General features: G+C 38.0%; 1 protein-coding gene and 1 long non-coding RNA gene across 8 annotated transcripts in view; one reads left to right on the top strand and one right to left on the bottom strand.

Moving 5' to 3' along the window:
• Positions 1-354, bottom strand: part of LOC113613256 (uncharacterized) — a 46,781-nt gene extending 46,427 nt beyond the window's left edge. For both annotated transcript variants that reach the window (XR_003430139.1, XR_003430140.1), the window contains exon 1: positions 207-354. This is a non-coding gene — a long non-coding RNA (uncharacterized LOC113613256). The remainder of the gene's footprint in view (positions 1-206) is intronic.
• Positions 355-449: 95 nt separating this feature from the next.
• Positions 450-25,832, top strand: THUMPD3 (THUMP domain 3 tRNA guanosine methyltransferase). 6 transcript variants are annotated; one of them, XM_027093913.1, is made up of 11 exons: positions 526-629; positions 1,834-2,122; positions 3,211-3,288; positions 9,523-9,999; positions 13,603-13,733; positions 15,886-15,955; positions 19,236-19,351; positions 23,840-23,950; positions 24,584-24,707; positions 24,884-24,916; positions 25,005-25,832. In XM_027093913.1, the coding sequence occupies exons 2-11, from the start codon at positions 1,868-1,870 to the stop codon at positions 25,053-25,055; spliced, it is 1,446 nt and encodes a 481-aa protein (XP_026949714.1). In that variant the 5' UTR covers positions 526-629; positions 1,834-1,867; the 3' UTR covers positions 25,056-25,832. The 6 variants fall into 6 exon arrangements, 5 of the variants coding, with proteins under 5 accessions (XP_026949711.1, XP_026949714.1, XP_026949710.1 ...); XM_027093910.1 differs by having other exon boundaries at positions 450-534; positions 24,884-25,832; XR_003430165.1 differs by lacking the exon at positions 19,236-19,351.
• Positions 25,833-27,705: the final 1,873 nt, after the last annotated feature.

The following is a 27,705-nucleotide window of genomic DNA, read 5'->3' as shown; positions in this document are numbered from 1 at the left end:
GCAATACTGGCTCAGACGCTAAGAGCAAGCATTCTGGAGTCACAGCACCCAAGTTCAAATCCCAGTTCTGCCTCTAAAGTGCTGTGGGGGACGTTTTGGGCAAGATACTTAACCTCTGTGAGACTGTTTCCCCGGCTTTAAGAGGGGTGGCCCCTGCCACTTGAGAATTATTGGAACAAATTAAATGACGCGTGTGAAGCGCTTACTCAGTGCCAGCGCCGCTAAGCGCTCTCTAAAGTTAGCTACAAGGACGTCTGGCGACGAAGCCCGCGGCCTCCCCGGTTCAGCTTGCTGAGGCGCCTGTCCGCAACCGCAGAAACCAACCACCACGTACTGCACGCCACCGCGCACAGACCTTTACACACACGCCCTTTCCTCAGCGACCTCGCAGCGGCGCCCGCCCCTAGCGCGGAGCCCCTGTGACCGCGCCACCACACTTCCGTTTCCGGGGCACCGAGGCGACTTCCGGCGCGGTGACCTGGGCGCGCTGGCCTCGGCGGCACCGGGAGCCGGAAGGGTGTTCATTGGCGACCGGTAACCGGGCGGCGGGTGGGAGTGGCCCGTTGGGGCGCTGCTGACCCTCGGCAGGGAAGGGCGACCTTCGTCTTGCGACCCGGGCCGGAGACTGGGTACACTTCAGCCCGATCCACGGTGGAGCCCTTCTCGCTACCTTTCCCTGGGCTTCACCTGCTCCCCAGGATCCTGTGATTAGGGCCCTGGGGGTGGGAGTCGGGAGACGTGGGTTTCATTCTAGCCTGCGCCATTGGTTGGCTCTCTGACCGTGGTAGGATACGTCCTTTCGTGGGCTTCAGCTGCCTTATTTAGCAGATGGAGGTCGTTATCACAGTGATTGTGAGCTCCTTAATGGCAGGAACTGACATTTATTTGTGTTAGACACTGTCGCCTGTCCCGGGTACAGAACAAGAACTGTGTAGGTACTCTGGGCCTACTTGTTTTGGCTCACGAAACTTTGAAAATCTGCCGAGAACTATTGATCTCCACCTCCCACCCAGCTCTTTAGTCCCTCCTACTCCACCCCGCCCCCCACCCTACCAAAAGCTCAGATAAAGGAAATTTGGCTTACTGGTTTAAATAGTTCACAGGTCTCTCTTGATGCCCATCCAAGCATCCCAGAGCCTATCCTGTCCTAGGCATTCAAATATTTGTAGTCACTAGATAGTAGGTGCTCAGTTGATCATTTTTTAATGCATGAATCACTGTCCATTTCAAGGAGGAAGATAGATATCCTTAATTAGCAAGTTTTAATCATGGGCCTGGCAGTATGCTATTCCCACTGAAGTCTTACAACTCTAAGAGAGAGGCATTATTCAGTTCCCATTTGGCAGATAAGGAAGTTGAGACAATGGAGAATAAACTTGTTTTAGGTCATTCAGCCTCTGAATGGTGAGGGCAAGAATTCAGACCCAGGTCTGAAATTCCAAAGCCCCATGTTCTTAACTGCTAGCTGAAAAAGGACTAGATGTAGAAATATTTTTGAATGTGTTGTAGCAACTTCTGTTTTGGGATTAACTGTTGTAGTTATGCGATGGCTATCATCAAGATAGGTGATCCCAAACCAAACATTGCATGCTGTGGAAATACTCTTGTCTGTCTCCTTTTCTTCCACAGTACCTGTATTGCTTGTTTAATAATATTTTATATCCTCCACTTTGTACCCATGTTATTCAGTCCTTTTATCTTTGGTGAATACTGATTCCGTTGTGTTGCATTGTTCTGCCAGACCTCCAAAGCAGATGTTTTTAGTTATAGTTGAAATAAGAGGTGATAACGTTTAGGCATTATTTCTTTTTCTTTTCTGTACTACTTTTAAAGGGACTATATTCAGGACCTTGGAAGCACTGCCAATATGTCTGATGTTCAAGAAGCCACTAACCAGCTCCTGGATGTGAACCTTCATGAGAACCAGAGGTCTATACAAGTGACAGAAAGTGGCCTCAGAAGTGAGTCTGAACATCTCCAAGTCACTATTGGAGCCACTGTGCCTACTGGTTTTGAGCAAACAGCTGCAGATGAAGTGAGAGAGAAATTGGGGTCACCGTGCAAAATCAGCAAAGACCGGGGCAAGATATATTTTGACATTTCAGTGGAAAGTCTGGCTCAGGTTTGAATGAAGCAATGTTTAAAATAGTTTTCTAAATATATCATTTTATGGTTACTTTCTAGTTTACAGACCTCTCTGGAATCCTTATTGCTTTTCTTTTCTTTGCTCTGCCCCAAATCAGGTAATTTTAAAGTATTACTGCATTTTCCATTGGGTACTGATTTGTAAGTGTGACTACTAGGTTTGCTTTATTTTTTAGAAGTGATCCTAGTATTTCCTGAGGATGAATTCACCAGAAAGGATCCTGTGAGACTTATGAAGAAATTCTTAGTATCTGCTACGCCTCTTAGAATTTATTTACTTCAGCATCTAGCTGAAGTTTAGACTTCAGTGGTGAAGCATAAAGGGAGAGATTTTTCTTTTTATCTGTGTCAAATTTATTCTTGCTCAAAAGTAATTAGGAATCACTGAAGGTGAGAAGTGAAGGTCAGCAAAACTGCCATCCCACTAAAGTAAAAGCTAAGCTGTATCTCATTACTACATAAGCAACATGAGGGCAGGGATTGTTGCCTGTTTGTTTGTTTTTTTTCTTTTTTTTGGTCAATATCTCCCAAGCTCTTAGTATCTGGCATATAGTAGACACCCACTACATATCTGTGGGATGAATTGGTAAGCAAGTATTTTTCATCCAGTGTTTTAGATAACAACTCAGCAGCTTTGTAAAGATAGGCCCTACCATTATCCTCATTAATTAAGGATTAATTAATTTTATTCCTAAAATTGAGCTTAGGAGTAAGTAATTTGCACAGGGTTGCTTAGCTAATAATCACAGAGCTGGAGCTCAAACCCTACCTATACAGTACCCCAGAGAGCCATGAGGGCAGTATAAAGCCCCACTTCACTGTCTTCCTCTCTCCCTTCCCCCCAAAACCCATGTTGCCCACATAACACTTCAAGCTTCTATCCTGCCATCTGTCTTTTTTCCTTTTCTGTAGAGGAACAGAAGCTGGGAAAAATTTTAAATACAAATTATAGGTATTAGCTGCTTTAAAATCTTTGTACCTGATTTTTATATTTAAATGCTGATAGTTTATGCGCTTCAAAAGTTTTTGGAGAAATTTGTTTCTAACATTTTTTTCCCTCCCCAGGTTCACTGTCTGAGATCAGTTGATAACTTATTTGTGGTTGTTCAGGAGTTTAAGGATTACCAGTTCAAAGAAACAAAGGTGAGCTATCCCAAACGCAGTAGCTGATTTTCAGCCGTCTTCCCAAAGAGATTATTTCCACTTTTCACATTCTGTGTATCGTTTAGCATTACTGCTGCTTTTATAATATAGAATACTGGGAGACTTTTACAGTAAAATCCAGAGATTTATTGATAGTCCATCGCAAAAGTTGCTTTTAAAAATCATTATTGCAGGGGGTGGGGAATGGATGAAGGGAGTCAACAGGTACAGATTTCCAGTTATAAGTAAGTCCTGGGGCTATAATGTACAGTATGGTGACTGTAATTAATACTGTATTGCACATTTGCAAATTGCTAAGATAGTAGGTCTTAAAAGTTCTCGTCACAAGAAAAAAAATTTTAACGGTATGGTGACAGATGTTAACTAGATTGTGGTGATCATTTTGCAATGTAAACAAATACTGAATCATTATGTGTACACCTGAGACTAAAATAATATTATATGTTAATTGTATTCCATTTTCTAAAAAGATGAAAGAATAACAACAAAGAAATAAATATCAATATTGAAAAACTTATAAGAAATAGAACAAATTGTTTGACTTTCTTACAAAAGAGGGACACCTTAGATGAGCTTTGCTGATGTATATGGTTTCAAAATAGAATTGCTTCTAGGCTGTGAACCAGAGTAGGTGACAGTTTGTGTCATCTACAAATAACACTTTCTCTCACCATGCTCCTTTTGCCCTGCTTTCTTCTCTAGCTTGTTTTTTGAAATAAAGCCAAAGTAATATCTAAATACTCCTTCAGTTGTTAGGATAACAGCTTTGTCCCCAACTTGTATTTAGCATCTGATTCCTAAATATTGAGACGCTGCCTAAGCTGAACGCTGAAAATAGATCACAGTGAGTCTTTGGTATTTTTCCAGATTGCTTTTTGGTCTGGTTTCCAGAGTCAAATGCTTGAAAACTTTTTTCTTTCAGTTTTATTGCCTATATTAGAAATAATCTTTTTTAAAGTTGTGATGTGCTGCCTAATTCTCTAATTTTTATTTATTGACAACAGGTTGATTTCAAAAACTAAACTGATATGAACCCCCAACCTAGAAAAAAACAGACCTAAAAGAACTGAGACTCAAAATAGATGATAATTTTATTAACTAAAAATGTAACTTCTAACACTAGTTTTATAACCCTTCAGCCTTCTGATAGGCATTGCCAACCATATCATATCTATAAAACTAGTGAATAGCAGGCAGGGTACTGACAGTTTTTGCTCTTAAGTATTTCAAAATTGTGATAGTCAATTCTATACATGAATAAATGTTAACATATTTTTTAAAACTATAAGTGTCCATCTTAAATTCTTGCCTCTAACCTACTAGGGTGTTATTAATATTTTCTTCAATTACTATGTTTTTGTCATCTTAGAATTTGTATTATTTTGAGTATTTTTGGAGGTGAATTTGTTATTATGGAATGGTTCTATATGAGCCAGGTATTCAGAGTTGCCTTGTAAGTAACTGCAAAAGATATTACTGGTGGAAGTCCCAGAAGAAGAGCAGCAGGGATTAAGGCAGATTTTCTTTCATTTTTTTTTCTTTTTTTAAAAAATAATTTCACCTTTTATTTTTTTTTTTAATTAATTTATTTATTTTACTTTTGGCTGCATTGGGTCTTTGTTGTTGCACACGGGCTTTCTCTAGTTGCGGCGAGCGGGGGCTACTCTTCGTTGCGGTGCGCGGGCTTCTCATTGCGGTGGCTTTTCTTGTTGCGGAGCACGGGCTCTAGGTGCATGGGCTTCAGTAGTTATGGCACTCAGGCTCAGAAGTTGTGGCACATGGGCTTAGTTGCTCCACGGCATGTGGGATCTGCCCAGACCAGGGCATGAACCTGTGTCCCCTGCATTGGCAGGTAGATTCTTAACTGCTGCGCCACCAGGGAAGCCCTGAGGTAGATTTTCAGATCTCTGCAAGGGCAACTTCTCTTGTGTATAACCATGAGAAATTGTTAAGCCCTCCACTTCGTGGACTTAATTTGGAACATGCCCCCAATAAAACCTTGTTTTTAAACATTCGCTTCTAGTTTTCATTCTGTTGACCATCAGTTTTTCTTTGTTGCATTATACTTTCTCATGGCTTATAAAAGCCTGTTAGTTTAAGCATTCTAATGGGTTCTCTTATTTTTAAATATTCAGATGATATCATGAATTTTATTAGCCTTTTTATTAACTGATTTTAAAAAAGGCTAACATCTGTGATTAAAATTTTTTTAAGCTAGTTTATACATGTTCTCAGAGCAAAACTGTAAAGACTGAAAAGATATACAGTGAAAAGTATTCCCCTGTTTTCATACCAAGTGTTTCCCTCCTTGGAGGCAACAACTATTACCAATTTCTGAGATATCCTTCTAGAGATATTTTATGAATATGTGTATTTTATTTACATATTTACACAAATGGAAGTATGACATACATACTGTCCTGTGCTGTGCTTTTTCTCATTTTTCTTGGAGATGATGGCAATATCATTGTTGGATTTGACTGTATCACAATTTAATCGGTCCCATTTTAGGACATTAGGATTTTTCACAGTCTTGCTATTACAGTAGTGCAATGAACATCCTATATACACCCTTGTACATATTCAGTCTGAGGGTCATTTTTCTGTTTAATAAGTTTATCCCATTGATGTTTATTGACACGACAGAAATGTTTGGTCTTGGTTCAGTCACATTTATGCTACATGCCTTCTGCTTTCTTTTTCTTTCTTTTTAAAAATTTACGTTACGTGTTTTCTTTGCTTTTTCCCCGTGCACGTGTTTTAAAATATTTGGAAGGCTTGTATTTGCTCTCTAGCTATTACCTTTATAAATACAACTTAATCTACTGCTTACACAGTATTTTTGAATCCCTACTAAGAGCAGTGATGAAATTGGCATATTTCCCACATCTCTCTTCCTTCCCTTTCACCTTCCAGTTTTATAATTTTTCTTAGTGTTGAACCACATGCCTTTAAATCCTTTAAATATACTTTTTTAAAAATCATCTTTATTTATTTTTTTTTTTAAAGATTGGATGAAACCCGAAAAGCTTTAATGCTGCATGAAAAGTCACTGAGATTATATTCTGGAAGCACCAAACTGCCTGTGTTTTGCACTTTCTCTGCTAAGCATTAATTTCTATCCTTTGACCTTGGGGTATGAGAGAAGAGGATATCAGTGTGCTTAAATTACTTCCCATCTTCTGTTCCCTTTCCCCTCTAAGGACAGGCCACTTTGTAACATTTACATTCTGTTTTGCAGTCATAATCCCTGTATTTGTTTTCATTTTAGTCCTATAGTTAAATTGATTATAGACATACTACCTGTCCTTTTGTTACAGTTTTTATCTCTTGACTGGCATGAGTTCACAAATGTTTGTCTTTCACCTTTCTATTTGATTAATAGTTTGGGTTTAAAATTTGGAGTCACGCTTTCCTTCCTTAAGAATATCATAGACAATGTTTGTTCTCTTCTAGCATGAAATGTTGCCATGGAGAATTCTGAAGTCATCCTGTTATTTTTCCTCCTTATTTGTTGCTTTCTTGTTATTTTTGCTTGATGCCCAGATGATTTTTTTTTTTCAATTTTGAAGTTCACCAGGGTACATCTCCTTGTTGCTAATTCCAGTTAAGACATGTCAGTCTGTAGAGAAATTCACTTCCATTTATGTTTCTTGAAAGTTTTCTTGAATTATTTTTTTAGTATGTTTTCTTTATTTTAAATCCCTCCATCAGGGATAAACCAGTTATACATACAGCAGGATCTCTTTGACTGTCTTTGATGTTTTATCATGTTCTCTCTAATCCATTTTAAAATTTTTGCTCATTTTTATTGTATTTGCTTTACTTTTCTTCACATTCCTTACTGTGTTTTCAGCGGTGGCTTTTATATGTGGTGCTTTCAATATGGTCTTCATTTTTGCAGTGGTTTGTTTTTTTATTCCACTTTTCTTTGAACTCTACAAGATCCTGTTTCATCTCCTTCTGGCGGCTCCCCTCATCTTTTTCCTGCTTTTATATCTCTGCTTTGAGCTCTTATTTTACAAAAGTATCTCCTTATTACATTTTTTGATGTCATGTCAACATATTTGACCACGGTTTTCAGCTGCTCTGTGGCAGTGTCTTTCTGGTCACTGGATTTAGTCCACTGTTTTTCTGTCCCTTTTCTTCTTTTTTCCGTTCATATAAGTCTGGTGCTGATAACTTTTGATAATTGCTCATCTTTGAATGAGGTAGTTCCTCTTGGGCCTACTGTTTATAGGAGGTTCAGGAACTGTTCCAAGCTAGCAAGAAATCCCTCTGGTTCACTGTGAAGTTCCTTTTGACAAAAGGTTGTGGTGAATGAGTTCTCTTCCTTTTTTTTAAATAGCTTTATTGAGGTGTAATTTCCATACCACTTAATGAGTTCTTTTAACCATTACTTCTCCCTAGCTGGAAGCATTCAGCAGCTTTAGGGTTATTCACAATGTAGAGTATCTCTCCCCATCTCTACTCTGTTTCCAGCAAATAGAGCATGTCTGTGAGATTCCTTGTTCAGCCTCCATTTCTCTCCTCTGCTGCTTCTGGGTACAAACGAGATCCAGGGACGCTCCCTCTCAGTGCATGTACTTGTTCCCTGCTGTTCCAGAGAAGAGTTTATTTCCTACTGCTCTGCAGACTGCTCTCCCCTTTGTCTGAGATCTGTAGTCATTCTCCCTCTGTTGTCTTTCTGCACCTCTGCTTTACCTTCACTGAACCTGGGAATTCTTATGTTAGAATTCTTATGTTCTGTTTCTAGGTTACAGGTATCATGTAGATTCTATTAGGATAGAGTTGGTATTTCTGTTGTTCTTTTCTTTTAGAGTGGTTTCTGAAGAAAGAAAGGGGCTGTACCAGTGTTATCCCACCATGTTAAACCTACAAGTCCTATAGATGCCCTTTATATGGAAATTATTTGTAAATAAAATTGAATTTGCCCAACCTGAAATTACCATTATTTCATCAGGTTTCAAGTAGTATTAGAGCCTTCACTCATTTCCAATTCAAGTCTCAGCTCCATCAGTCAGCACTGATTTCTTTCTACTTTGATCTTCAGTAACATATACTGTCTGTGCCAGTGCTCTGCACCAGAACTTCTGATGGAAATGTTGTATGTTTATGCTGTCCAGCATGATAGCCATGTGAAGTGTAGCTAATATGACTGAGAAACTGAATTTTTAATTTTAAATCATTTAAAATATTTCAGTAGCTGTATGTGACTAGTGGCTGTTGAATTGGATAGCACGGCTCTGTACCACCCATTTTAACATTTTACCACATATCCATTAGCTGTTTACTGAGCACCTTTTTTACACCAGACACTGCTCTTATGTGTGGTTTATAGCAATGGTCAAGACAGCCAAGGTCTTTCCACCCTGTGCTTACCTTCTGGGAGGAGCCTAAACCTAATAACTTTAGATAATGTTAAGTTCTCTAAAGAAAATAAAATGAGAAAAGAATGACTTGAGAGGATTACTTTAAGTAGAGCAGGTCTCTCAAAGGATGTGCCTTTTAAATTGCTGTTAAATAATGAGAAGAGAACCAGCAATGCAGAGAGGCCATATGAAGCAAATACCTTCCAAGCAGAGGTACGAAGCTAGGGAGAGAATGATCCTGAAGTGATGTAAGAGACACAGGCAAGAGTCGGGTTGTTTGGGCTTTTTAAGGAAGTTAAATTTTGGGGGGTGTAATGGGAGGCTGTTGAGGGGCTTTAAGCATGATCAGGTTTACTTTTCTAAAAGATGACTATAGATACTATTTAGAAATTGGATAGATACATTTTTAACTGCTTAAGCTTTGGATTTTTTCTTTTCAAAAATAGTTAATTTGTATACACAGCACAAAATTCAAAAGGAAGTCAGTGAGAGGTAAGCTGCCCTCCCTCCCCTGTCTTTCATCTCCTCATTTCCACTCGCTGGAGGTAACCACTGTTAATAGTTCCTTATTTGCTTACATTTTAATCTTGAATCCCAGCCTCTGATCTACCATTCTGTCTTGTATTATTCTGTCGTAGCCTTAATTTGTGTAAATCTTAATTTTCAGTGAGACTTTAATTTCCTCAATTGCAGACATTATACTATTTACTCTTTTGTCCTGTACTCCTGCCACCCCCAACATAACAATTAACATAGTCTGTAGGCAAAGTAGGGGTTTATTTGTTCAATTAAAGTGGTGAGAAATGAATGAAATGAATGGATTTCATTCTCTCTTTTATAGGAAGAAGTTCTAAAGGATTTTGAGGACTTGGCTGGGAAGCTTCCATGGTCAGACCCTTTAAAAATATGGAAAATTAACACATGTTTCAAGAAAAAAAAAACAAAGCACAAAAAGATAAATCAGAATTCAAGTAAAGAGAAGATTGAAAGTGGACGAGGAGACAAAACAGATGAGAGAGATGTCAAAAAAGAGTTCACTAACAATGTCTTAGATTCACAGATCTTAGACTATTATGAAAATGCAGCCATCAAAGAAGAGATATCAACATTAGTAGGTGATGATTTGACATCTTGCAAAGATGAGACTGAGGAAAGCTCAAAAGAAGAAACTGATCCTGAAGTGCTGAAGTTTAGAGTCACATGCAACAGGGCAGGAGAGAAACATTGCTTTTCCTCAAATGAGGCGGCAAGAGATTTTGGGGGTGCTGTTCAAGATTATTTTAAGTGGAAGGCTGACATGACCAACTTTGATGTGGAGGTAAGTGCAGGCTCTTACTGTGAGGATTCAAGAAGCCTCTCATAAATGTGTAGAATTTTCAAGACTAACCCAATCTTATGGACAAATTAAACTGAGGCCACAAAGCTAATAGGGTATCTTTTTTTTTTAACATCTTTGTTGGAGTATAATTGCTTAACAATGGTGTGTTAGTTTCTGCTTTATAACAAAATGAATCAGTTATACATATACATATATCCCCATATCTCTTCCCTCTTGCGTCTCCCTCCCTCCCACCCTTCCTACCCCACCCCTCTAGGTGGTCACAAAGCACAGAGCTGATCTCCCTGTGCTATGTGGCGGTTTCCCACTAGCTATCTATTTTACATTTGGTAGTATATATATGTCCATGCCACTCTCTCACTTTGTCCCAGCTTACCCTTCCCCCTTCCCATATCTTCAAGTCCATTCTCTAGTAGGTCTGTGTCTTTATTCCTGTCTTGCCCCTAGGTTCTTCATGACCATTTTTTTCTTAGATTCTATATATATGTGTTAGCATACAGTATTTGTTTTTCTCTTTCTGACTTACTTCACTCTGTATGATAGACTCTAGGTCCATCCACCTCACTACAAATAACTCAATTTTGTTTCTTTTTTATGGCTGAGTAATATTCCATTGTATATATGTGCCACATCTTCTTTATCCATTCATCTGTCGGTGGACACTTAGGTTGCTTCCATGTCCTGGCTATTGTAAATAGAGCTGTAGGGAACGTTGTGGTACATGACTCTTTTTGAATTATGGTTTTCTCAGGGTATATGCCCAGTAGTGGGATTGCTGGGTCGTATGGTAGTTCTATTTGTAGTTTTTTAAGCAACCTCCATACTGTTCTCCATAGTGGCTGTATCAGTTTACATTCCCACCAACAGTGCAAGAGGGTTCCCTTTTCTCCACACCCTCTCCAGCATTTATTGTTTGTAGATTTTTTGATGATGGCCATTCTGACCGGTGTGAGATGATATCTCATTGTAGTTTTTGATTTGCATTTCTCTAATGATTAATGATGTTGAGCATCCTTTCATGTGTTTGTTGGCAATCTGTATATCTTTGGAAAAATGTCTACACAACGACTCAAAACCTATGGGATGCAGCAAAAGCAGTTCTAAGAGGGAAGTTTATAGCAATACAATCCTACTTAAGAAACAAGAAACATCTCAAATAAACAACCTAACCTTACATCTAAAGCAATTAGAGAAAGAAGTACAAAAAAACCCCCAAAGTTAGCAGAAGGAAATAAATCATAAAGATCAGATCAGAAATAAATGAAAAAGAAATGAAGGAAACTATAGCAAAGATCAGTAAAACTAAAAGCTGGTTCTTTGAGAAGATGAACAAAATCGAGAAACCATTAGCCAGACTCATCAAGAAAAAAAGAAGACTCAAATCAATAGAATTAGAAATGAAAAAGGAGAAGTAACAACTGACACTAAAGAGATACAAAGCATCATGAGAGATTACTACAAGCAACTATATGCCAATAAAATGGACAACGTGGAAGAAATGGACAAATTCTTAGAAATGCACAACCTTCCGAGACTGAACCAGGAAGAAATAGAAAATATGAACAGACCAATCACAAGCACTGAAATTGAAACTGTGATTAAAAATCTTCCAACAAACAAAAGCCCAGGACCAGATGGCTTCACAGGCGAATTCTATCAAACGTTTAGAGAAGAGCTAACACTTATCCTTCTCAAACTCTTCCAAAATATAGCAGAGGGAGGAACACTCCCAAACTCATTCTGTGAGGCCACCATCACCCTGATACCAGAACCAAAGTTGTCACAAAGGAAGAAAACTGTAGGGTATCATTAACAAGAGCATGGGCTATTGAGACAGAGCTAGATCCAACTTTTGACTCCCTAACTGTGTAACTTTGGACAAGTTATTCTCTCTGAGCCTCTGTTTCAAATGGAGCCAATAATAGTTTATACCTGTGTGTCCTGAAGGTTAAATGAGATTATACATTTTAAGTATCTGGTGTGATACCTGGTCTATACTACATGCTTAATAGATGGGAGCTATTAAGACTTGAATTTTCCAATTTCTAATCTAGTGCTTTTTACAACATTATGTGGACTTTCAGATTATAAAATTCAAAAGAATTAAAACAACTATTTTGTTTTGTGTGTCTTGGTTTCAGACTTTGCTTCTGAAGTGGAATACATTTTTAAAACAAACCTTGACCTTCTAAAATCAGGACATCATTGCTAATACTCATGCTAGAGCCAGCTGTCCTTTTTCTTAAATTCTGCTAGATTCCCAAATCCAGATACCTCTTTTTAGCATGCTTACCCTCCTTGGTCTCAATCTTCTACTATAAGGGTGATTCACATGTGAGCCATACTAACAAGTCTTTCCATCTCTGACAGCTTAAAAGGCCCCTAGCAGCTGACGTTTTCACCAAGGAGTCATTTACTGTTGCTTTTGGGACACTTGAATCTGGGGCAAGTTGCCTGTTCTCTCTGTAACTTTTGTTTTTGCATATCAAATCAGAAGAACAAGTCCCCATTCTTTTTTTTCTTGTAACAGCTGTTATGAGAATGAATAGGCTAACTAGAACAGTGATGTCCAGAAGTTAGCATGGGAGCTCAGAGTACAGACTCTGGAGCCATACTACATGGATTTAAATCTCAGTTTACAAGCTGCATAACTTTGGGCAAGTAAACCGACCTCTTTGTGCCTTGATTTCCTTATCTATAAAAGGAGGATAATAATACCTAGCTCAGAGGGTGTGGCTATGAAATGAGGTAACAAATATAAAGTGTGTAGAACAGTGGTTTGCATATAGCTAGGTAAGTGTTAGCTGCTGCTGTTAAGATCATGATGAGGAAATTTTAGGTGGAAGATTGCAGAACATATTTTATTTCAACTTTTATTTTTGTTTGAATAGTATATATTTAACTGTGTGTTAGAAAAACTATAACTAAGACCAAAAAGAAACATTCTTTCACAGACATTACTTGAGTCAAGTTTTAAAAAATACTAAAAAAAAATAGGTTTTAAAGCAAATGTGGCCCATCGTTAACAGTTGGTTAATCTAAATGAAGAGCATACTTAAGAGTTCGTTGTGCCAGTGTTGTGCCAGCATTTCTGGATGTTTGGAATTTTTTCCAAAAAAGTTAAAAATTTTAAAAATGCATATTAAAAACCTGGAAACCTTCAAAATGTGTTTCTCTTATAAAAATTCGGGGGGAATCTGGTTATAGCTAACTTGTGAATACGGTGAATTAAAAGGAGAATAAAATAGATTATAAAAATTTTAAATACAGTATTCTTAAATTATTTCATTTATATGAAGCTCAAAAAAAGACAGAAGAGTTTATCACGGTAGTGGTCAGATTAATGATAATTTGTGGTGGGTATTGACAGAGGGCAAGAAAAACTATATATATGTTTATATGATGGTTACACAGCATTTATATGTAAAAATTACTGCGCTTCACACTTAAGATTTGTGCATTTTACTGTATGCAAAGTATACCTCAGTAATAAAGTAACAAAAATTAATAAAGCCTCAAATTTTAAAATCTTAGTGATAAGTACAGTTCGAATAACCCTAAAACTATTTTATTATTTTATAGGTTCTTTTGAATATCCATGATAATGAAATTGTTGTGGGCATTGCATTGACAGAAGAGAGTCTCCACCGAAGAAATATCACACATTTTGGACCCACAACTCTTAGATCTACTCTTGCCTATGGGATGCTCAGGTAAGAGAATGGGTTTGCCATGTAGATGAAAGTGACAACTTGGTTTGAATTTTCCCTTCAAAATGTAATTTTTTGTGAGGTACTGTGTTAGAATCTAGTAGTTAAGGAACAGGATAAAAAGCTAAAGCTCTTTCTTTGTATCCAATGTTGATTCCTTGAGATCCTGAAAATATCACTTAATTACTATCTCAATTTTCTTGATTTTAAAATGAGAACAGTAGTTTTCATCTGCCTCTTGAACGTGGTTATCACGTTTCTGTTTAGAAAGGATATACTGCGTGTTGGGAAATAGAACAAATTTTGCTTTGTTTCATTTCTATGCAGTGAAGCAGATGAAAGCAGAGATTTTTTTAATGTGTATAATGTATAAGTGAACACAGAGAGCTTTTACTTATATTTTAGAATTTTATACTCACATGGAAAATTTTCCACTTTTCCAAGAGCAAGATATAACTTTCTTTCTCCTTTGCCCTTTTCCCTTTGATTGGGTGTTTCTTTCCACCACTAGGACGAGTTGTTTTCTCTAAGTTTCTGTTTGCCAGACTGCAAAATGGGTTTGATATTAGACTTAAAGGATTATTAGTGAGGAGTAAATTGCAAAAACAGATGAAAAATACCTGTTACATACGGTGCCTGGCATAGCCTGGTAGTTAATTGTATTTCCTACTCCTCCAATATTTGCTTCCTCTTTTACCCTGCTCATCCATGGAGTCCTAGTTCAATACAATTGGAACCTGTCAATTCAATGACAACAATAGAAAACTGCACCCGTTTGATTAAGGAAGAGCTCCTAGTCTTCATTCATTTAACAAACACTTATTATCTACTGCCAGGCATTATGGTTGGAGCCAGGGATATGGAGAGTTATTTTGGGTGCAACTGTTAGAAACCTAAGTAAGCTAGTTTAAGATTAAAAAAAAGTGATGATTGTGTGGGAGGGGGAATTACTGGCAAGATACTGAGAAGTCTTGGGAAATCCACAGAAAAACTAAAAGCCATATCTTAAGAAGGGTAGGAACCAGGTCTTAGAAAACCACCAGAAACCTAGACAGTCACTTTTATCTACCCTGGGAGCCTACAGGTTCTTGTTTTGCTCATCTGTGCAAATGGCTGCCCGTCATCTAAATTTATGTATTTCCAATTTTAAATAACCAGCCAGCCCCACACTGCCTAGGTCTTCTAGCTCTTTGTTCCCACGTCTTAGAAGAGAGAATCTGGTTGACATAGTTTCAGTCATGTGTTCACCCAGACGCAGCAGCAGTGGCTAGGAGTACGGGGTTGCTTACTACCAAGAGGGTTGCCAAGGATTCTGTTGCCGTGTGTTGAGGGGCAGGAATGGAGAAGTAGAGCTGGGCAGGTATTACAATAAGAATCCAGAGTTAGTCCCCAGGAATCTCAGTTTTGTAAGGGAGAACCATAATAGAATGTGGAAAGAATAGCAGGACAAAAGGAGGAAAGAGAAACCTTGTCGCCTGTCTGAGGAGGGGATGCTTCATAGAAGAGGTAACATTTAAGCCACTAACAGTAATTCCTCTAATCCTGACTCTGTCACCTACTAGCTTTGTGTCCATGGACAGGTTTGCATCAGCTTATCTGTAAATGAGAATAATAATAGTAACCTATCTCACAAGATGGTTAAAAGGACTAAAAGAGATAATGCATGCAGAGAGCTTAAATCCATGCCTGGCAAATACTAGGTGCTCAAAGTAAAGCAGTTATTTTATAGCAATGTTATTATCTTTCAAATTGAATTAATTAGGAAAGGAATACTGAATGAATAATTTCCAGTAAACTTATATTGATATATATTCTACTTCACACATTTGAGTTGTTTTAAATGTAACAACACAGGTCTATATACAAAATAACATGTGTTTTCTAAAAGCATATACACACATATATTAACAGATCTAGAAGCTATTTCCATTTGGAAGTGAAATGGGATTTTGGATGGTAGTCAAAGGGGACTTTTAGTTATATGTAATGTTTTTGTAAGCGCTAGGATATAGAGTCAACATGTAATTACAAATTGATTTTAAAAATAAATATCAATTGTTTCTTCATGCTAGCATAACAGGCCTTTGATCTTACAGCTTTAGGAATAGTCTTTGTGGAAGTCTTGTCTGTTCACATAGGCTGTTTTCTTCTCTAGGCTCTGTGCTCCTCAGCCTACTGATATAATAGTTGATCCGATGTGTGGAACAGGGGCAATATCAATTGAGGTAATAACTTTTCTTTAGCTTTTATTTATTTATTTATTATTTTTTAAATTTTATTTTTGTCTGCATTGGGTCTTTGTTGCGGTGCATGGGCTTTCTCTAGTTGCAGCCAGCGGGGGCTATTCTTTGTTGCGGTGTGCGGGCTTCTTATCGTGGTGGCTTCCCTTGTTGCGGAGCATGGGCTCTAGGTACATGGGCTTCAGTAGTTGTGGTTTGCGGGCTCTAGAGCACAGACTCAGTAGTTGTGGTGCACAGCCTTAGGTGCTCCGTGGCATGTAGGATCTTCCCAGGCCAGGGCTCAAACTTGGGTCCCCTGCATTGGCAGGCATATTCTTAACTACTGCGCCACCAGGGGAGCCCTTCTTTAGCTTTTAGATAAGGAAGTGATACATCCAGAATGTTCTAGAACTCATGGGTAAATAGACATAATGAAATCACCAAGGTTAGATCCATGGACCCAAGAGTTTTGAGTGAATTACACTAGTAAAGCTGGAACTTTTGTGATAAGGATGTAGCCACTTATTACAAATAGCCAAGGACTAGATTTAGGTTTTAAGTCATGTTTAGTCACTGGATTACAGAGGAGGCTGAGAATTACAAACTGGTGAGTCCCATTTCTGTAACAGACAAACTGGTAGACTTGAACAGAAAAGATAATTGAAGGTACAAGCTTGAACTGGAGGAGGGCATTTCATCTCTATAAAGTGAGACTATGCTTCTTCATCCTCCTAGGTTCTTGTAAGATGGGGAAGCCTGTGACCATTAGTTAGGTTTGTTAGGAAGTTTAACAAGGTTACAAAGTTTTCAGAAAATACCATGACATTGAGAGGACTCAAAAACTGCCTAAAGCAAAGCAAGAAATAGAAAGGCATTTTCTAATTGCAGAACATTTAACAGGAGAGTCTCCTTGAATCTGTATTATTGAATCAATATTACCTAAACTTTTATAATAAATAATTTGGAAGAGGGCGCCAGTAAAATTGCTTAAATTTGTAAAAAATTTAAATTAAATTTAAATTTAGGGCTTCCCTGGTGGCGCAGTGGTTGAGAGTCCGCCTGCCGATGCAGGGGACACGGGTTCGTGCCCCGGTCCGGGAGGATCCCACATGCCGCGGAGCGGCTGGGCCCGTGAGCCATGGCCGCGGGGCCTGCGCGTCCGGAACCTGTGCTCTGTTACGGGAGAGGTCATGGCAGTGAGAGGCCCGCGTACCGCAAAAAAAAAAAAAAAATTAAATTTAAATTAAATTAAATTTAAATTTGTAAAAAATTACAAATTTAAATTTGTAAAAAATTGCTTTATGTATAGTATATGTAAAGCCAATGGGAACAAACTGGGAGATACTACAGATTCTGTGACTGAGCAGAAACTGGACAGATGAGCAAGTCCAAAACAACCCACAAAGGGAAAAATAATCCAGACTGCAATTAGAAAATGACATCGGCTATCTGGGAGTTAGAATCCCAGAAGGAAATCATAGTAGTCTAGATGACTGCTGTTTTCTGCTAGTGTCAGCTAGAGAAATTTACTCTGGCTAAAGAGCCACACAGAGAAAACTCAGTTGTTGTCACAAAGAATTCTGGGAACAAAGCAGAGTGTGCTTCTCTAGCATTAAACCATGATGTGTCTATGGTCTGGAGTAGCAGTGAAGGTTACTACATGTCAAGAAATATACAACAGAGCTAGAGAGAGACCAGAGGAGCTCCCAGCCCCACCAAAAAAAAAAAAAGATAAAAAGAAAATGTTTGAGGCATTTCCATGTAGGGGTAGGCATGAGAATGTCGATATGGAAAAACCTAAGTTGGTATATGATCAAAATGAATGAAATTATGAAAGGAATTGAAAGGGTATATAAACAGTTTGTTCACCAAAGTATAAAGTATTTGATTTATAATACTGCCTTTAAAACTTGGAAGTACTATAAAACCCAAAAATCTAAATAGGTTTAGAAGAAAAAATGAATACTCGGCAATCAGAATCACCAGAGAGGTTTTCATCAAACTCTACATCATCCTCCCTACATCACCCTTCTCCATTACCCTCAAGGGTCTGGGCAAAAGAAAAAGCTAAGAAGCCCTGTGTCCATAGATATGGGGGTATTACTGTTTACCATGGAAGAGGTGTTTGTTACTCATCCCTAAACCAAGGGCAGAACTGTCTCTGCTTTCATGTCAGAAACCTTCTGTTAATCTGCATAGAACATTGTTCAGGCCTAGGGTAGTATGTCAGCCCATTGCACAAATAATATGGAAAGCTCGGTATTTCTGTTCTGTTGACATGTTTTTGATTTAAAATTACAAAATCCTGGGTTTCCCTGGTGGCGCAGTGGTTAAGAATCCGCCTGCCAATGCAGGGGACATGCGTTTGAGCCCTGGTCCAGGAAGATCCCACATGCCATGGAGCAACTAAACCCGTGCACCACAGCTACTGAGCCTGCACTCTAGAGCCCGCAAGCCACAACTACTGAGCCTGAGCGCCACATCTACTGAAGCCCGCACACCTAGAGCCCATGCTCCACAACAAGAGAAGCCACCGCAATGAGGAGCCTGCACTCGCAGCAACTAGAGAAAGCCCGTGTGCAGCAACGAAGACCCAACACAGCCAAATATAAATAAAGAAATTTATTTTAAAAAAAAAAGTGACAAAATCCTTTCAAGAATATGGTGGTTATCATTCAAAAGCCTATATAATAGACATTACACTTTATTTAAATTCTCAAATATTCCAGGTTATCGGATTATATAAAAATTCCATAATCACAAAAGGATATAGGTTAGTCAGTTTGATTTGGTTAAACTATGTTTGTATTTAAAGTCTGTAATACCTACTGTGTGGCAGACACTGCTGGGTGAGGGACTGAGTGAAACACCAGACCTATCCTTAAGGAGTTCCTAGACGTTTTGAGCCGCAGACAGGTATAGAAATAATTAAAAAGAGAGCAAGTGCAGTGGCAGATACATGTACAGAGTGCTTTTGGAGGGGCAAATGAGAGACAGCTTGGAGAGTTGTGCTTGATGTCACAGAGGGCATGACATTTGAGCTGGGCCTTGAGAGATAAGAGTTCAGCAAACAGAACAGGAGGGCATTTCAAGCAAGGGGAATAGCAAAGTTGACAGCATGCAGTATTTTGCCACTTTAGAAAAGCATTGGATTATTGGATTGGATTGGATTGTCTTGTTTATTGACAAGTGATTGAAATGATTTTACCTTTAATCATATTTTGGTTTTGTTTTTTTTTTTTTGCAGTTGGCTACTTCTATTTTCATATATACTCTTGTCTTTTAGGGGGCTACAGAATGGTCTAACTGTTATCACATTGCTGGTGATAATAATCCATTGGCTGTGAATAGAGCAGCAAATAACATCTCATCTTTATTGACCAAGAGCCAAGTGAAAGAAGGGTAAAATTTTAATTTAAAAGATTTTGTAGCATCTCTTAGACTTAGATAATCAGTTTTCTTTCTTTCTTTTTTTAAAATTAATTATTTCTTTTTGGCTGCGTGGGGTCTTCGTTGCTGCACACAGGCTTTCTCTAGTTGCGGCAGACAGGGGCTATTCTTCATTGCGGTGCACGGGCTTCTCATTGCAGTGGCTTCTCTTGTTGCAGAGCACGGGCTCTAGGCTCCTGGGCTTCAGTAGCTGTGGCACACAGGCTCAGTAGTTGTGGCTTGCAGGCTCTAGAGCACAGGCTCAGTAGTTGTGGTGCACAGGTTTAGTTGCTCCGCAGCATGTGGGATCTTCCTGGACCAGGATCAAATTTGTGTCCCCTGCATTGGCAGGCAGATTCTTAACCACTGCACCACCAGGGAAGTCCAATAATCACTTTTCTTATTGGCTTTATGAACTAATACAACCAGTGCATTGTGACAGTATTATAGCCAAATGAATATATTGAAACTCCATTTAAATTTTAAAAGTTGATTGAAACTAATTTGTATTTTTAAAATATTTTCAATTTAACTATAATTTCCCCCACCCTAATGCAACTATTTTTATTTCTGTCTTCCTTTTTCTTTCCTTATTTAGATATCTTTTTTCCCATGTAGTGGAAGAACTGCATAGATTCATTTTAATTTCATAAGTTTTCCATTAGTGCATGCAGGCATCCAGCTGGGGGTTTAACAGAGGCACAAGACTCCTCCTAACTGACTAGTGGTCTTTTCTCTGGAAATGTTTTAGTATTGAATAAGTGATGTAGTTTGGAGAAGGCACCCCGTGAAGGGGGTGAGAGAAGGGGCCCTAGCTGTCCTCCTAGCTGTCGGGGAAGAGGACCGAAGTGGCAGCGGTGCACTCTCATATCTGAAACTTAATTGAACACCAACAAGGAACTCAGTCCTCTGCTACATGCTATAAGTATTAGAGAAATACCAGGGGGAAAATAATCTAATGTTCAAATATTTGCATATCCCACACATATTAGCTTTCATGTCCTCTTATTAGTATGTTTCAGGACCATTTTTGATGATTGTAGTCTTACAAGACCACATGGGCCCCAGGACCTAATTCATTCATAACTCAGACTGACACATAGACACGCTTTGTAATCATTTTCTCAATTCAAAATTTCTAGGTTCTTGTAAAACAAGTACATATTAAAATATTAATATTTTCTAATGCAATTAAACAGTTGAAAACATTAAAAAATTTTCAAACGCTTATGTTTTTATTCAATCTGTTTTTTAATGACTGCATAATATTCCATTGTACAGAAATATTACAGTTTATTTAGCCTTTCCTCTGTTATTTGGCACTTAAATCTCAGAGTTGGAAAAGACCTGAAAGCTGTCCCTACAGTCCCTAAATGTCCTGTAGGAGATCCTGACCAGTGGTCTTCCAGCCTGTATAAACACCTCTTATGACTCTGAAGGCTGTTGATTCCAGCTTAGCACAGCTTTGAGTGCTAGTCATATCTTTTAGGGAACATGAATCTCTCCCTGTACCTTGTACAGATCTGGGTTTTTTCTTCCACTTGAGTCCATAAAGAAAAATCTTATCTCTGTGTCACAGTGATGATTAACATCAGATATTTGAAGGGCTACCAACCCTCCTCTCCTTATCCCAGCTCTCCACATCCTCTCTTCTCCAAGCAAAATATTCCAAGGTCCTTCAGCCATATCCCTTTGATATATGTGCATTGAAAGTCTGTTAGCCTCTGGGAAATTTCCCATCCTGAGATGTATGTTGCTATAGTACCTTAAGCCCTAGCCCATTGCTACAAATTGGATTTGACGACACACCATCTGTGCCAGCCTTTCACCATTCTTTCAAAGTCTCAGCTGTCTTTGGGAAGAATTGGTTGAAATAGCACTTGGTCTGCAGTTTCCTACGAGACGCCTCATCACAAAATTGTTTCTCTGGTCTCCTCTGCTTGGAGTCCTTCATTTTCTTACAAGGTGGCAGAAATATGTAGCGGTAAGCAGATTTGTTAGGTCTTACAGGTGCTTCATATCCAGGAGCACAGGAAGTCATTATATCCCATGATTGACCTCACAGCTGCCTCCATGACCCTTAATGTGAGGTTTATATTTGTAAGTAGAAATCAGTTGTTTTTAAGAATATTTGTTCATTTTATGCAAATTTTCATATTATTTATACATGGTATGCCTTAATATTATTTTGTCTGTATATTGCTTATCCTCTTTTCTTTGCTAGTTTTTTTTTCCCTTTTGATTAGATTGCCAGTGCTTTGTTTTGTTCTTTCATATACTATTTGTTCTGTGGTTTTATGCTTGATGCTTTTTGTTTTTTATTCCTATTTCCTATTGAGGTCTTTTCATTTGTTATCTAAAATGTTAAGTTATATGCTGTAAATGTCTTCTTTTTTTTTGTTTGTTTTTTTTGTTTTTTTGCGGTACGCGGGCCTCTCACTGTTGTGACCTTTCCCGTTGTGGAGCACAGGCTCCAGACGCGCAGGCTCAGCGGCCATGGCTCACGGGCCCAGCCGCTCCGTGGCATGTGGGATCCTCCCAGACCGGGGCATGAACCCATGTCCCCTGCATCAGCAGGCGGACTCTCAACCACTGCGCCACCAGGGAAGCCCAATGTCTTCTTTTTAATAAAAGTTTTTACTAGAGCTGACTTTTATGCTAAGTACTCCTGTTGACCATATCCTATAGATTTTGATAAATCTGTTTTGGTTACTTTCTAAATGATTTGTTATATACTTGATTCTCTCTGTTCTAATTGTTTAGGACAGTGCTTTTCAAACTTTAATGTTCAGATGAATCACCTGGGTAACCTGTTAACTACACACAGATTCTGATTCAGTAGGTTTAGGATGGGACCTGAGGGTCTGCATTTCCTGGCAAGCTTCCCAGTGATGTTGATGCTGCTGGTCTGTGGCCCAACTTTGAGGACCAATGGTTTAGATCATTTTTTATACATAAGTAGTTAAAAGCTTTTAGTTTATTTTTATATTATGTTTTATTGTGATTAATGAATTTTTATGGTATATTTTGTTTTATATTTGAGATTTTTCCTGAGGCATAGTACATGACTAGGGTTTCTTTGAAACCTGATATTTTTAAGCAAATAATTTTTCTAGTTTCTGAATATTTTATCATTTTTCATATCCTCTGCATCTTCACTTTTTGTCTGTTCAACCTGTACTATTTCTATCTTACCTTGATTTTTAAAAAATATTTATTTTTTTAATTTATTTGGCTGCATCGGGTCTTAGTTGCAGTACACGGGGTCTTCATTGAGGCATGCGGGATATTTCATTGTGGCGAGCGGGCCTCTCTCTAATTGTGGTGTGTAGATTTTTCTCTCTCTAGCTGTGAGTTTGTGGCACGTGGGCTCTCTCGTTGAGGCGCAGGAGCTCAGTAGTTGTGGCAATGTGGGCTTGGTTGCCCCGCAGCATGTGGGATCTTAGTTCCCTGACCAGGGATCAAAGCCACACATCCCCTGCATTGGAAGGCAGATTCTTTACCACCGGACCACCAGGGAAGTCCCAATCTTACATTGACTTTTAATATTTTTTGCCTTTTTTGTTTTGTTTTATTGTAGCTATTGGTGCTTGTGAGTGTAATACATATTTTTAATATCTGTATTTTTCCTATTATGTAGTGATTACCTCTATTGCATTTTATTTTTTCTTAAATTCTTTATTAAATATCAATATTACAACATTTAATTTCTGCTCATAATCTTGATTTGCTTTTAATTTTTAGCCTGTACATTATTATTGCCTGTTATAATTTTGTTTCTTAAACTAGTAGGTTTGCCTTAATGGGGAGGATTTAAATCATTTATATTATTATATTCATCCTGCCTTCTGTCATTATTTTTTTGATGTTAACTTTTTTGTTCTCGTTTTCTTATAGTATGATACATGTTTTTTAATCTTAAAACCAGTACCTCTATATTTCCTAATTTTACATACCTGTTTCTTTAGGTCTCCTGTTATTTCTGTGTAGACTTACCAAACTTTATCCTTCAGGTGTGTCACCTCATCAGCTTTTTTCTCTTTAGTGTTCTGGTTTTTTCCAGTGTATGTTTCATCAACAATGTTTTTACATCATCAGTTAGGTAATTAACTGCCTCAACACTGTTTTCAAGTTGTGTACTACAGTTCTTTGTGTTAACGGTCTTTTCCCCTTAATCTGTCTTCTTAAATTGTAGATGAAACAGATATAGACAGCTTTTGAAAACGAATCTTAACTAATTTTTTAATTTACTTTTTTACGGACTGTCATTATAAAAGTTTTAGCTTATGACCTATGCTTTCTGCCTACCTGCTACTTTAAAAATTTTTACTAAGTTCTTGATGTTGTCACTGATATTATTATTTTAGTTTTTGTATTTTATAGCAGTCTCTTCAGAAGAAAAGTCTTCTAAAATTTCATTCTTCGGGATATGTTGAAGCACCTTTTCTTTTGTCGCCACAGCAAACTGTCCTGGGGCTTGCCCATAGATACTATTCAGTGGGATATCTGCAACTTGCCACTAAGAACTGGTTCTGTGGACATTATTGTAACAGACATGCCATTTGGAAAAAGGTGGGACTTGTAAAAAAATGAATTTTACTTTCATTTGTTATATTAGTACCCACTTGTCTTCTAAATCTGTTGTATTTTCCTTGAGCTTATTCTGTCAGAAATCTTCCGTTTCTTTTAGCAGACTTAACAGTTTTTCACTTAAGAATGTAACAATATGATAGATTCACCCATTTTGTTTCTTATGAGAACTCAGGAATGTACTAACTACACTTTGATCCTGACCATCACAGGTTTATCCACTTTGTAGCCCGTTGTTGAATTACATTAATACTTCAGAGAAAGGTTGAGGAAAACTTGGTTATCAGGATATTTTTTAATCACTGGTTTCATTTACATAATGATTGCTTATACTCATTAAGGGGACAATTTACATAACTATTAACATAACTATTATAGTTGTCAGATCTTTTCCGTAACCAGTTCATCCCATTCAGAATTCTTAACAACTTAACTAAATCTAACCATTTCACTGACATGTAATGACAAAGGTCTGGCTCTAGAAGGCAACTGTTTTTCATACCTCAGGACTTTCTTATTGCAATGAAAATGAGTTTTTAGTAACTTCTCATTTCATATAGTCCTAGATACTTATTTTTTGCAAAAGTAAGTGACTCATTAGACCTTCTTTTATAGGATGGGCTCCAAGAAGAGAAACTGGAACCTTTATCCAGCCTGCCTACGGGAGATGAGCCGTGTCTGTAGGCCAGGGACAGGCCAAGCTGTATTACTGACCCAGGACAAGAAATGCTTTATCAAGGTGCTGTACGTTAGCTTGAAAACTCAGCCAGCCCATGACAACTTTAGGACCTTTTTAAGTATACTTGGGGATATTTCAATAAGATTTGTTTTCTCCCAGTGTTTCTTACTAAGACCCCTGGTTGGTAGAGAAGCAGTTATCAGCTAATTACTTTTCTACTTTTTGTGTGTACACAGGCATTATCTGGAATGGGACACCTGTGGCGGAAGGTACATACCGTCTGGGTCAACATAGGGGGTCTTCATGCTGCAGTTTATCTTCTGAAACGTACACCTCAAACTTTTGTTCATCCTTCAGAACAAGATGGAGAAAGATCTCCTTGGTGATGCAAAGACTGAAGATGATTAGTAGCGCTGCCAGTGCTTCCTGACAGTGGACATGTCAGCATGAAGAACTTGCTTTGAGAGAAAAATAGTATTAATAAAAGTGATGTTTGGTGTAAATCTCTTCACCCTAGATAGCAAAAGGTGTGAATAGAATGGAACAAGTCTTAAGAGAAAGCAGAGCTTTTCTTTGGAGCTGTTGTAGTTGGGCAATTAGTACTTTTCTTAAAATGCTTTAAAGATGCTAAGCCTACTAAAATACTCTGGGATTTGGGTTTAGAACATTTTATTTTCAGGCTTTATAGCAGTTCCTGTTTTCCACTGTAGCAGGTGGAAAGCTACCCTGGCCTAAGGGAAAGGCAGAGAGCATAATCAGATCGTGAGGTTACATTTCATTGCCTCTGCAGCTTTGTTATTTAGTTGCTCAGGTTCTTCACCTCAACTTTAAAAAATGAAGCATTATTACACTTTGTAAAATAGTGTTTGCCCCATGACAAGGTGAAATCTCACAAGACCTACAGAAAAGTTTACTATCTGCTTTAAAAATTACAATATGCATCTGTTATTCAGATTAATAGAACTAAATAGACATTTCTATTTGTAAACAGCAGGGATTACACTGGTAGATGAAGTATGGGACCAACAAGCCATATTTAAATAAATTTTTCTTTCAGTACACAAAGGTGGTGATGCCTTTCAAAGTCAAACATAAACCTGTCAAAGTATTTTTGTTGGCTTCTCTAAAGGACTAGAGAACAAACTGATGTATCTTTGAATTAAAAACTTTGTGTAAGTTCTTTTATTTTCTCTCAGTCACTATTCATATTTAATTGCTTTTGCAGTAGCAAAGTCCTTCCCAAGACAGTGGAAAATGAAATAACCTAAACATCAAGTCCTTGTAAAAACAGTGCTTCTGTGCAACAGAGTTGGGGTTTTATGTGGCATTCTGTATTCAGTTTACTTTGGAGTTTCTGGCTGCATTCAGCTTAGATTTTCATTGTCATGTCAGTAACATACTAACTTTTGATGTCTCATTTAGAATAAAAGGACACAGTACTTCTTTCCTTTGAAAGAATAGAGTTCACATTAGCAGCAGAGCCAACAGTCCTTGTATGGTTTCTCTCTGATATACCTCACCCTTGAGAATGAATTGGAAGTAAGACATTTATAAGGGTCTTATATCCTAGACTGGAGTTTTTAAGGTCATCAGAATGCAGTTTCACTATTATGGGTTCAACATAGAACAAACAGCCTTTCACCTCTCACAAAAGAAACCATTTAAACCTCTAAGTGTTGGTCAGCAGTCCATAGGACTGGAAAAGTACAAGGACCATGTTTTCTCTACTGTTCATCAACTGCCTGACACATTACCTATCAGCATGGACGTTTAATATCTGTTGAACAAATGGGTATTTTTGCATATTGGCTGTTTTTACGTGTATCAAATTTGTGCTCAATATATCATAGCTTTAGTCCTATTAAATACCATCATAAAAACATGAACAGATGTGATTTAAGATGATATAAGTATGTAGCGAACATTGTAATAGTTTGCCATCTTCCTCTCTAGTATTGTTTTGTAATCTGGTGACAGGAACAGGAAATGCGCTACATGAGGATTCAGAAAAGCTGAGATTGAATTATATATGACACTGCCACCTACTAGTTCTGTGACCTTGGTTTTCAACTTTTGAAACAGACCTGTACCATGGGGATGTAAAAAGATGGGGAAGGTAATCTTAGTAATCTGAAAACAGAATGACTTGAGTTATAGAGCAGACATTCAATGCATTTTAGAGGGGAAAAAAAAACAACAGACATTGAGACAGATTTTATAAATTTAATGAAATTAAAGGAAGATGGTTATCTCCCAGAGACAATATACTACTTGGCTAGAGAGGGAAACATTTGTTTAAACATTTCTTTTAAAATGGTAATAAGACTTTCAGAAAATTTTAGATTCTGACATGTCACATTGCAGACATGGCTCATGTTTCCACTGCAAGGACCAAAAGGTAAGCTGAAGACTGAAAAAAGGAAGTATTTTAAAAGGTCTGTAAAGTGCCTGAAGTATACTCATGCCCACAAGTGCTTAATATTAATTACTGAGCTAGGCATAGGAAAAGTAGAACATCCTTATTCTAAGCATAGCCTTTTCCAAGTTCAGATGAGGTGTTATGTGGGAATATGATGAAAGTTTGAAACTTCTAGGACAAAAAAATCAAATTATTGTACCTTGGTTACATTTTTTTTTTTAAGTTCAGGAGAAACACCATATATAGGTCTCTCCTGTGCCAAATTTTAAAAAGTGCACAATGTGAAAATATTCATCATTGTTTACAAGAAGCCTGCTCTGTCACCCTCATACTTTTGCCCCAAGGCTAACACGTATGCCAATCAGTTGTGAGGTAGTAGCTGTTCAGTGATATATTCCATGATGAAAGCAGTTTTCACTGCAAAGGAGAATGGTGTTTTAGTTTTTCTCACGCCCAAATTCTGAATTTCCAACTGCCTACTATTGTTATCCCTTCTCCTGTAAGTCCTACTTAAACTCAACAGGAACCTATCTTTCTCCACTAAAACCTGCTCCCTGTCTTAGCGTGCCCATCCTCCCAGTAATCCACACTTAGTGCTGGGAGTCATTTTTAGCTACATCCAGCTACTCAACAGGCATG

Source organism: Aethalodelphis obliquidens, unplaced genomic scaffold (assembly GCF_003676395.1).
Source record: "Aethalodelphis obliquidens isolate GAN/ISIS:26980383/991018 unplaced genomic scaffold, ASM367639v1 scaffold86, whole genome shotgun sequence".
Lineage (NCBI taxonomy): Eukaryota > Metazoa > Chordata > Mammalia > Artiodactyla > Delphinidae > Aethalodelphis > Aethalodelphis obliquidens.
The sequence above is the reverse complement of the archived record's forward strand: the minus strand, read 5'-3'. Positions and strand labels throughout refer to the sequence as shown.

What these genes read in the sequence shown, in the direction of transcription:
- THUMPD3 (XM_027093910.1), top strand. Translation starts at nt 1,868, where the DNA reads ATGTCTGATGTTCAAGAAGCCACTAACCAGCTCCTGGATGTGAACCTT. An exon ending in CAGTGGAAAGTCTGGCTCAG is followed by an intron (nt 2,123 to 3,210) that starts GTTTGAATGAAG and finishes TTCCCTCCCCAG; the next exon opens with GTTCACTGTCTGAGATCAGT. An exon ending in TGACCAACTTTGATGTGGAG is followed by an intron (nt 10,000 to 13,602) that starts GTAAGTGCAGGC and finishes ATTATTTTATAG; the next exon opens with GTTCTTTTGAATATCCATGA.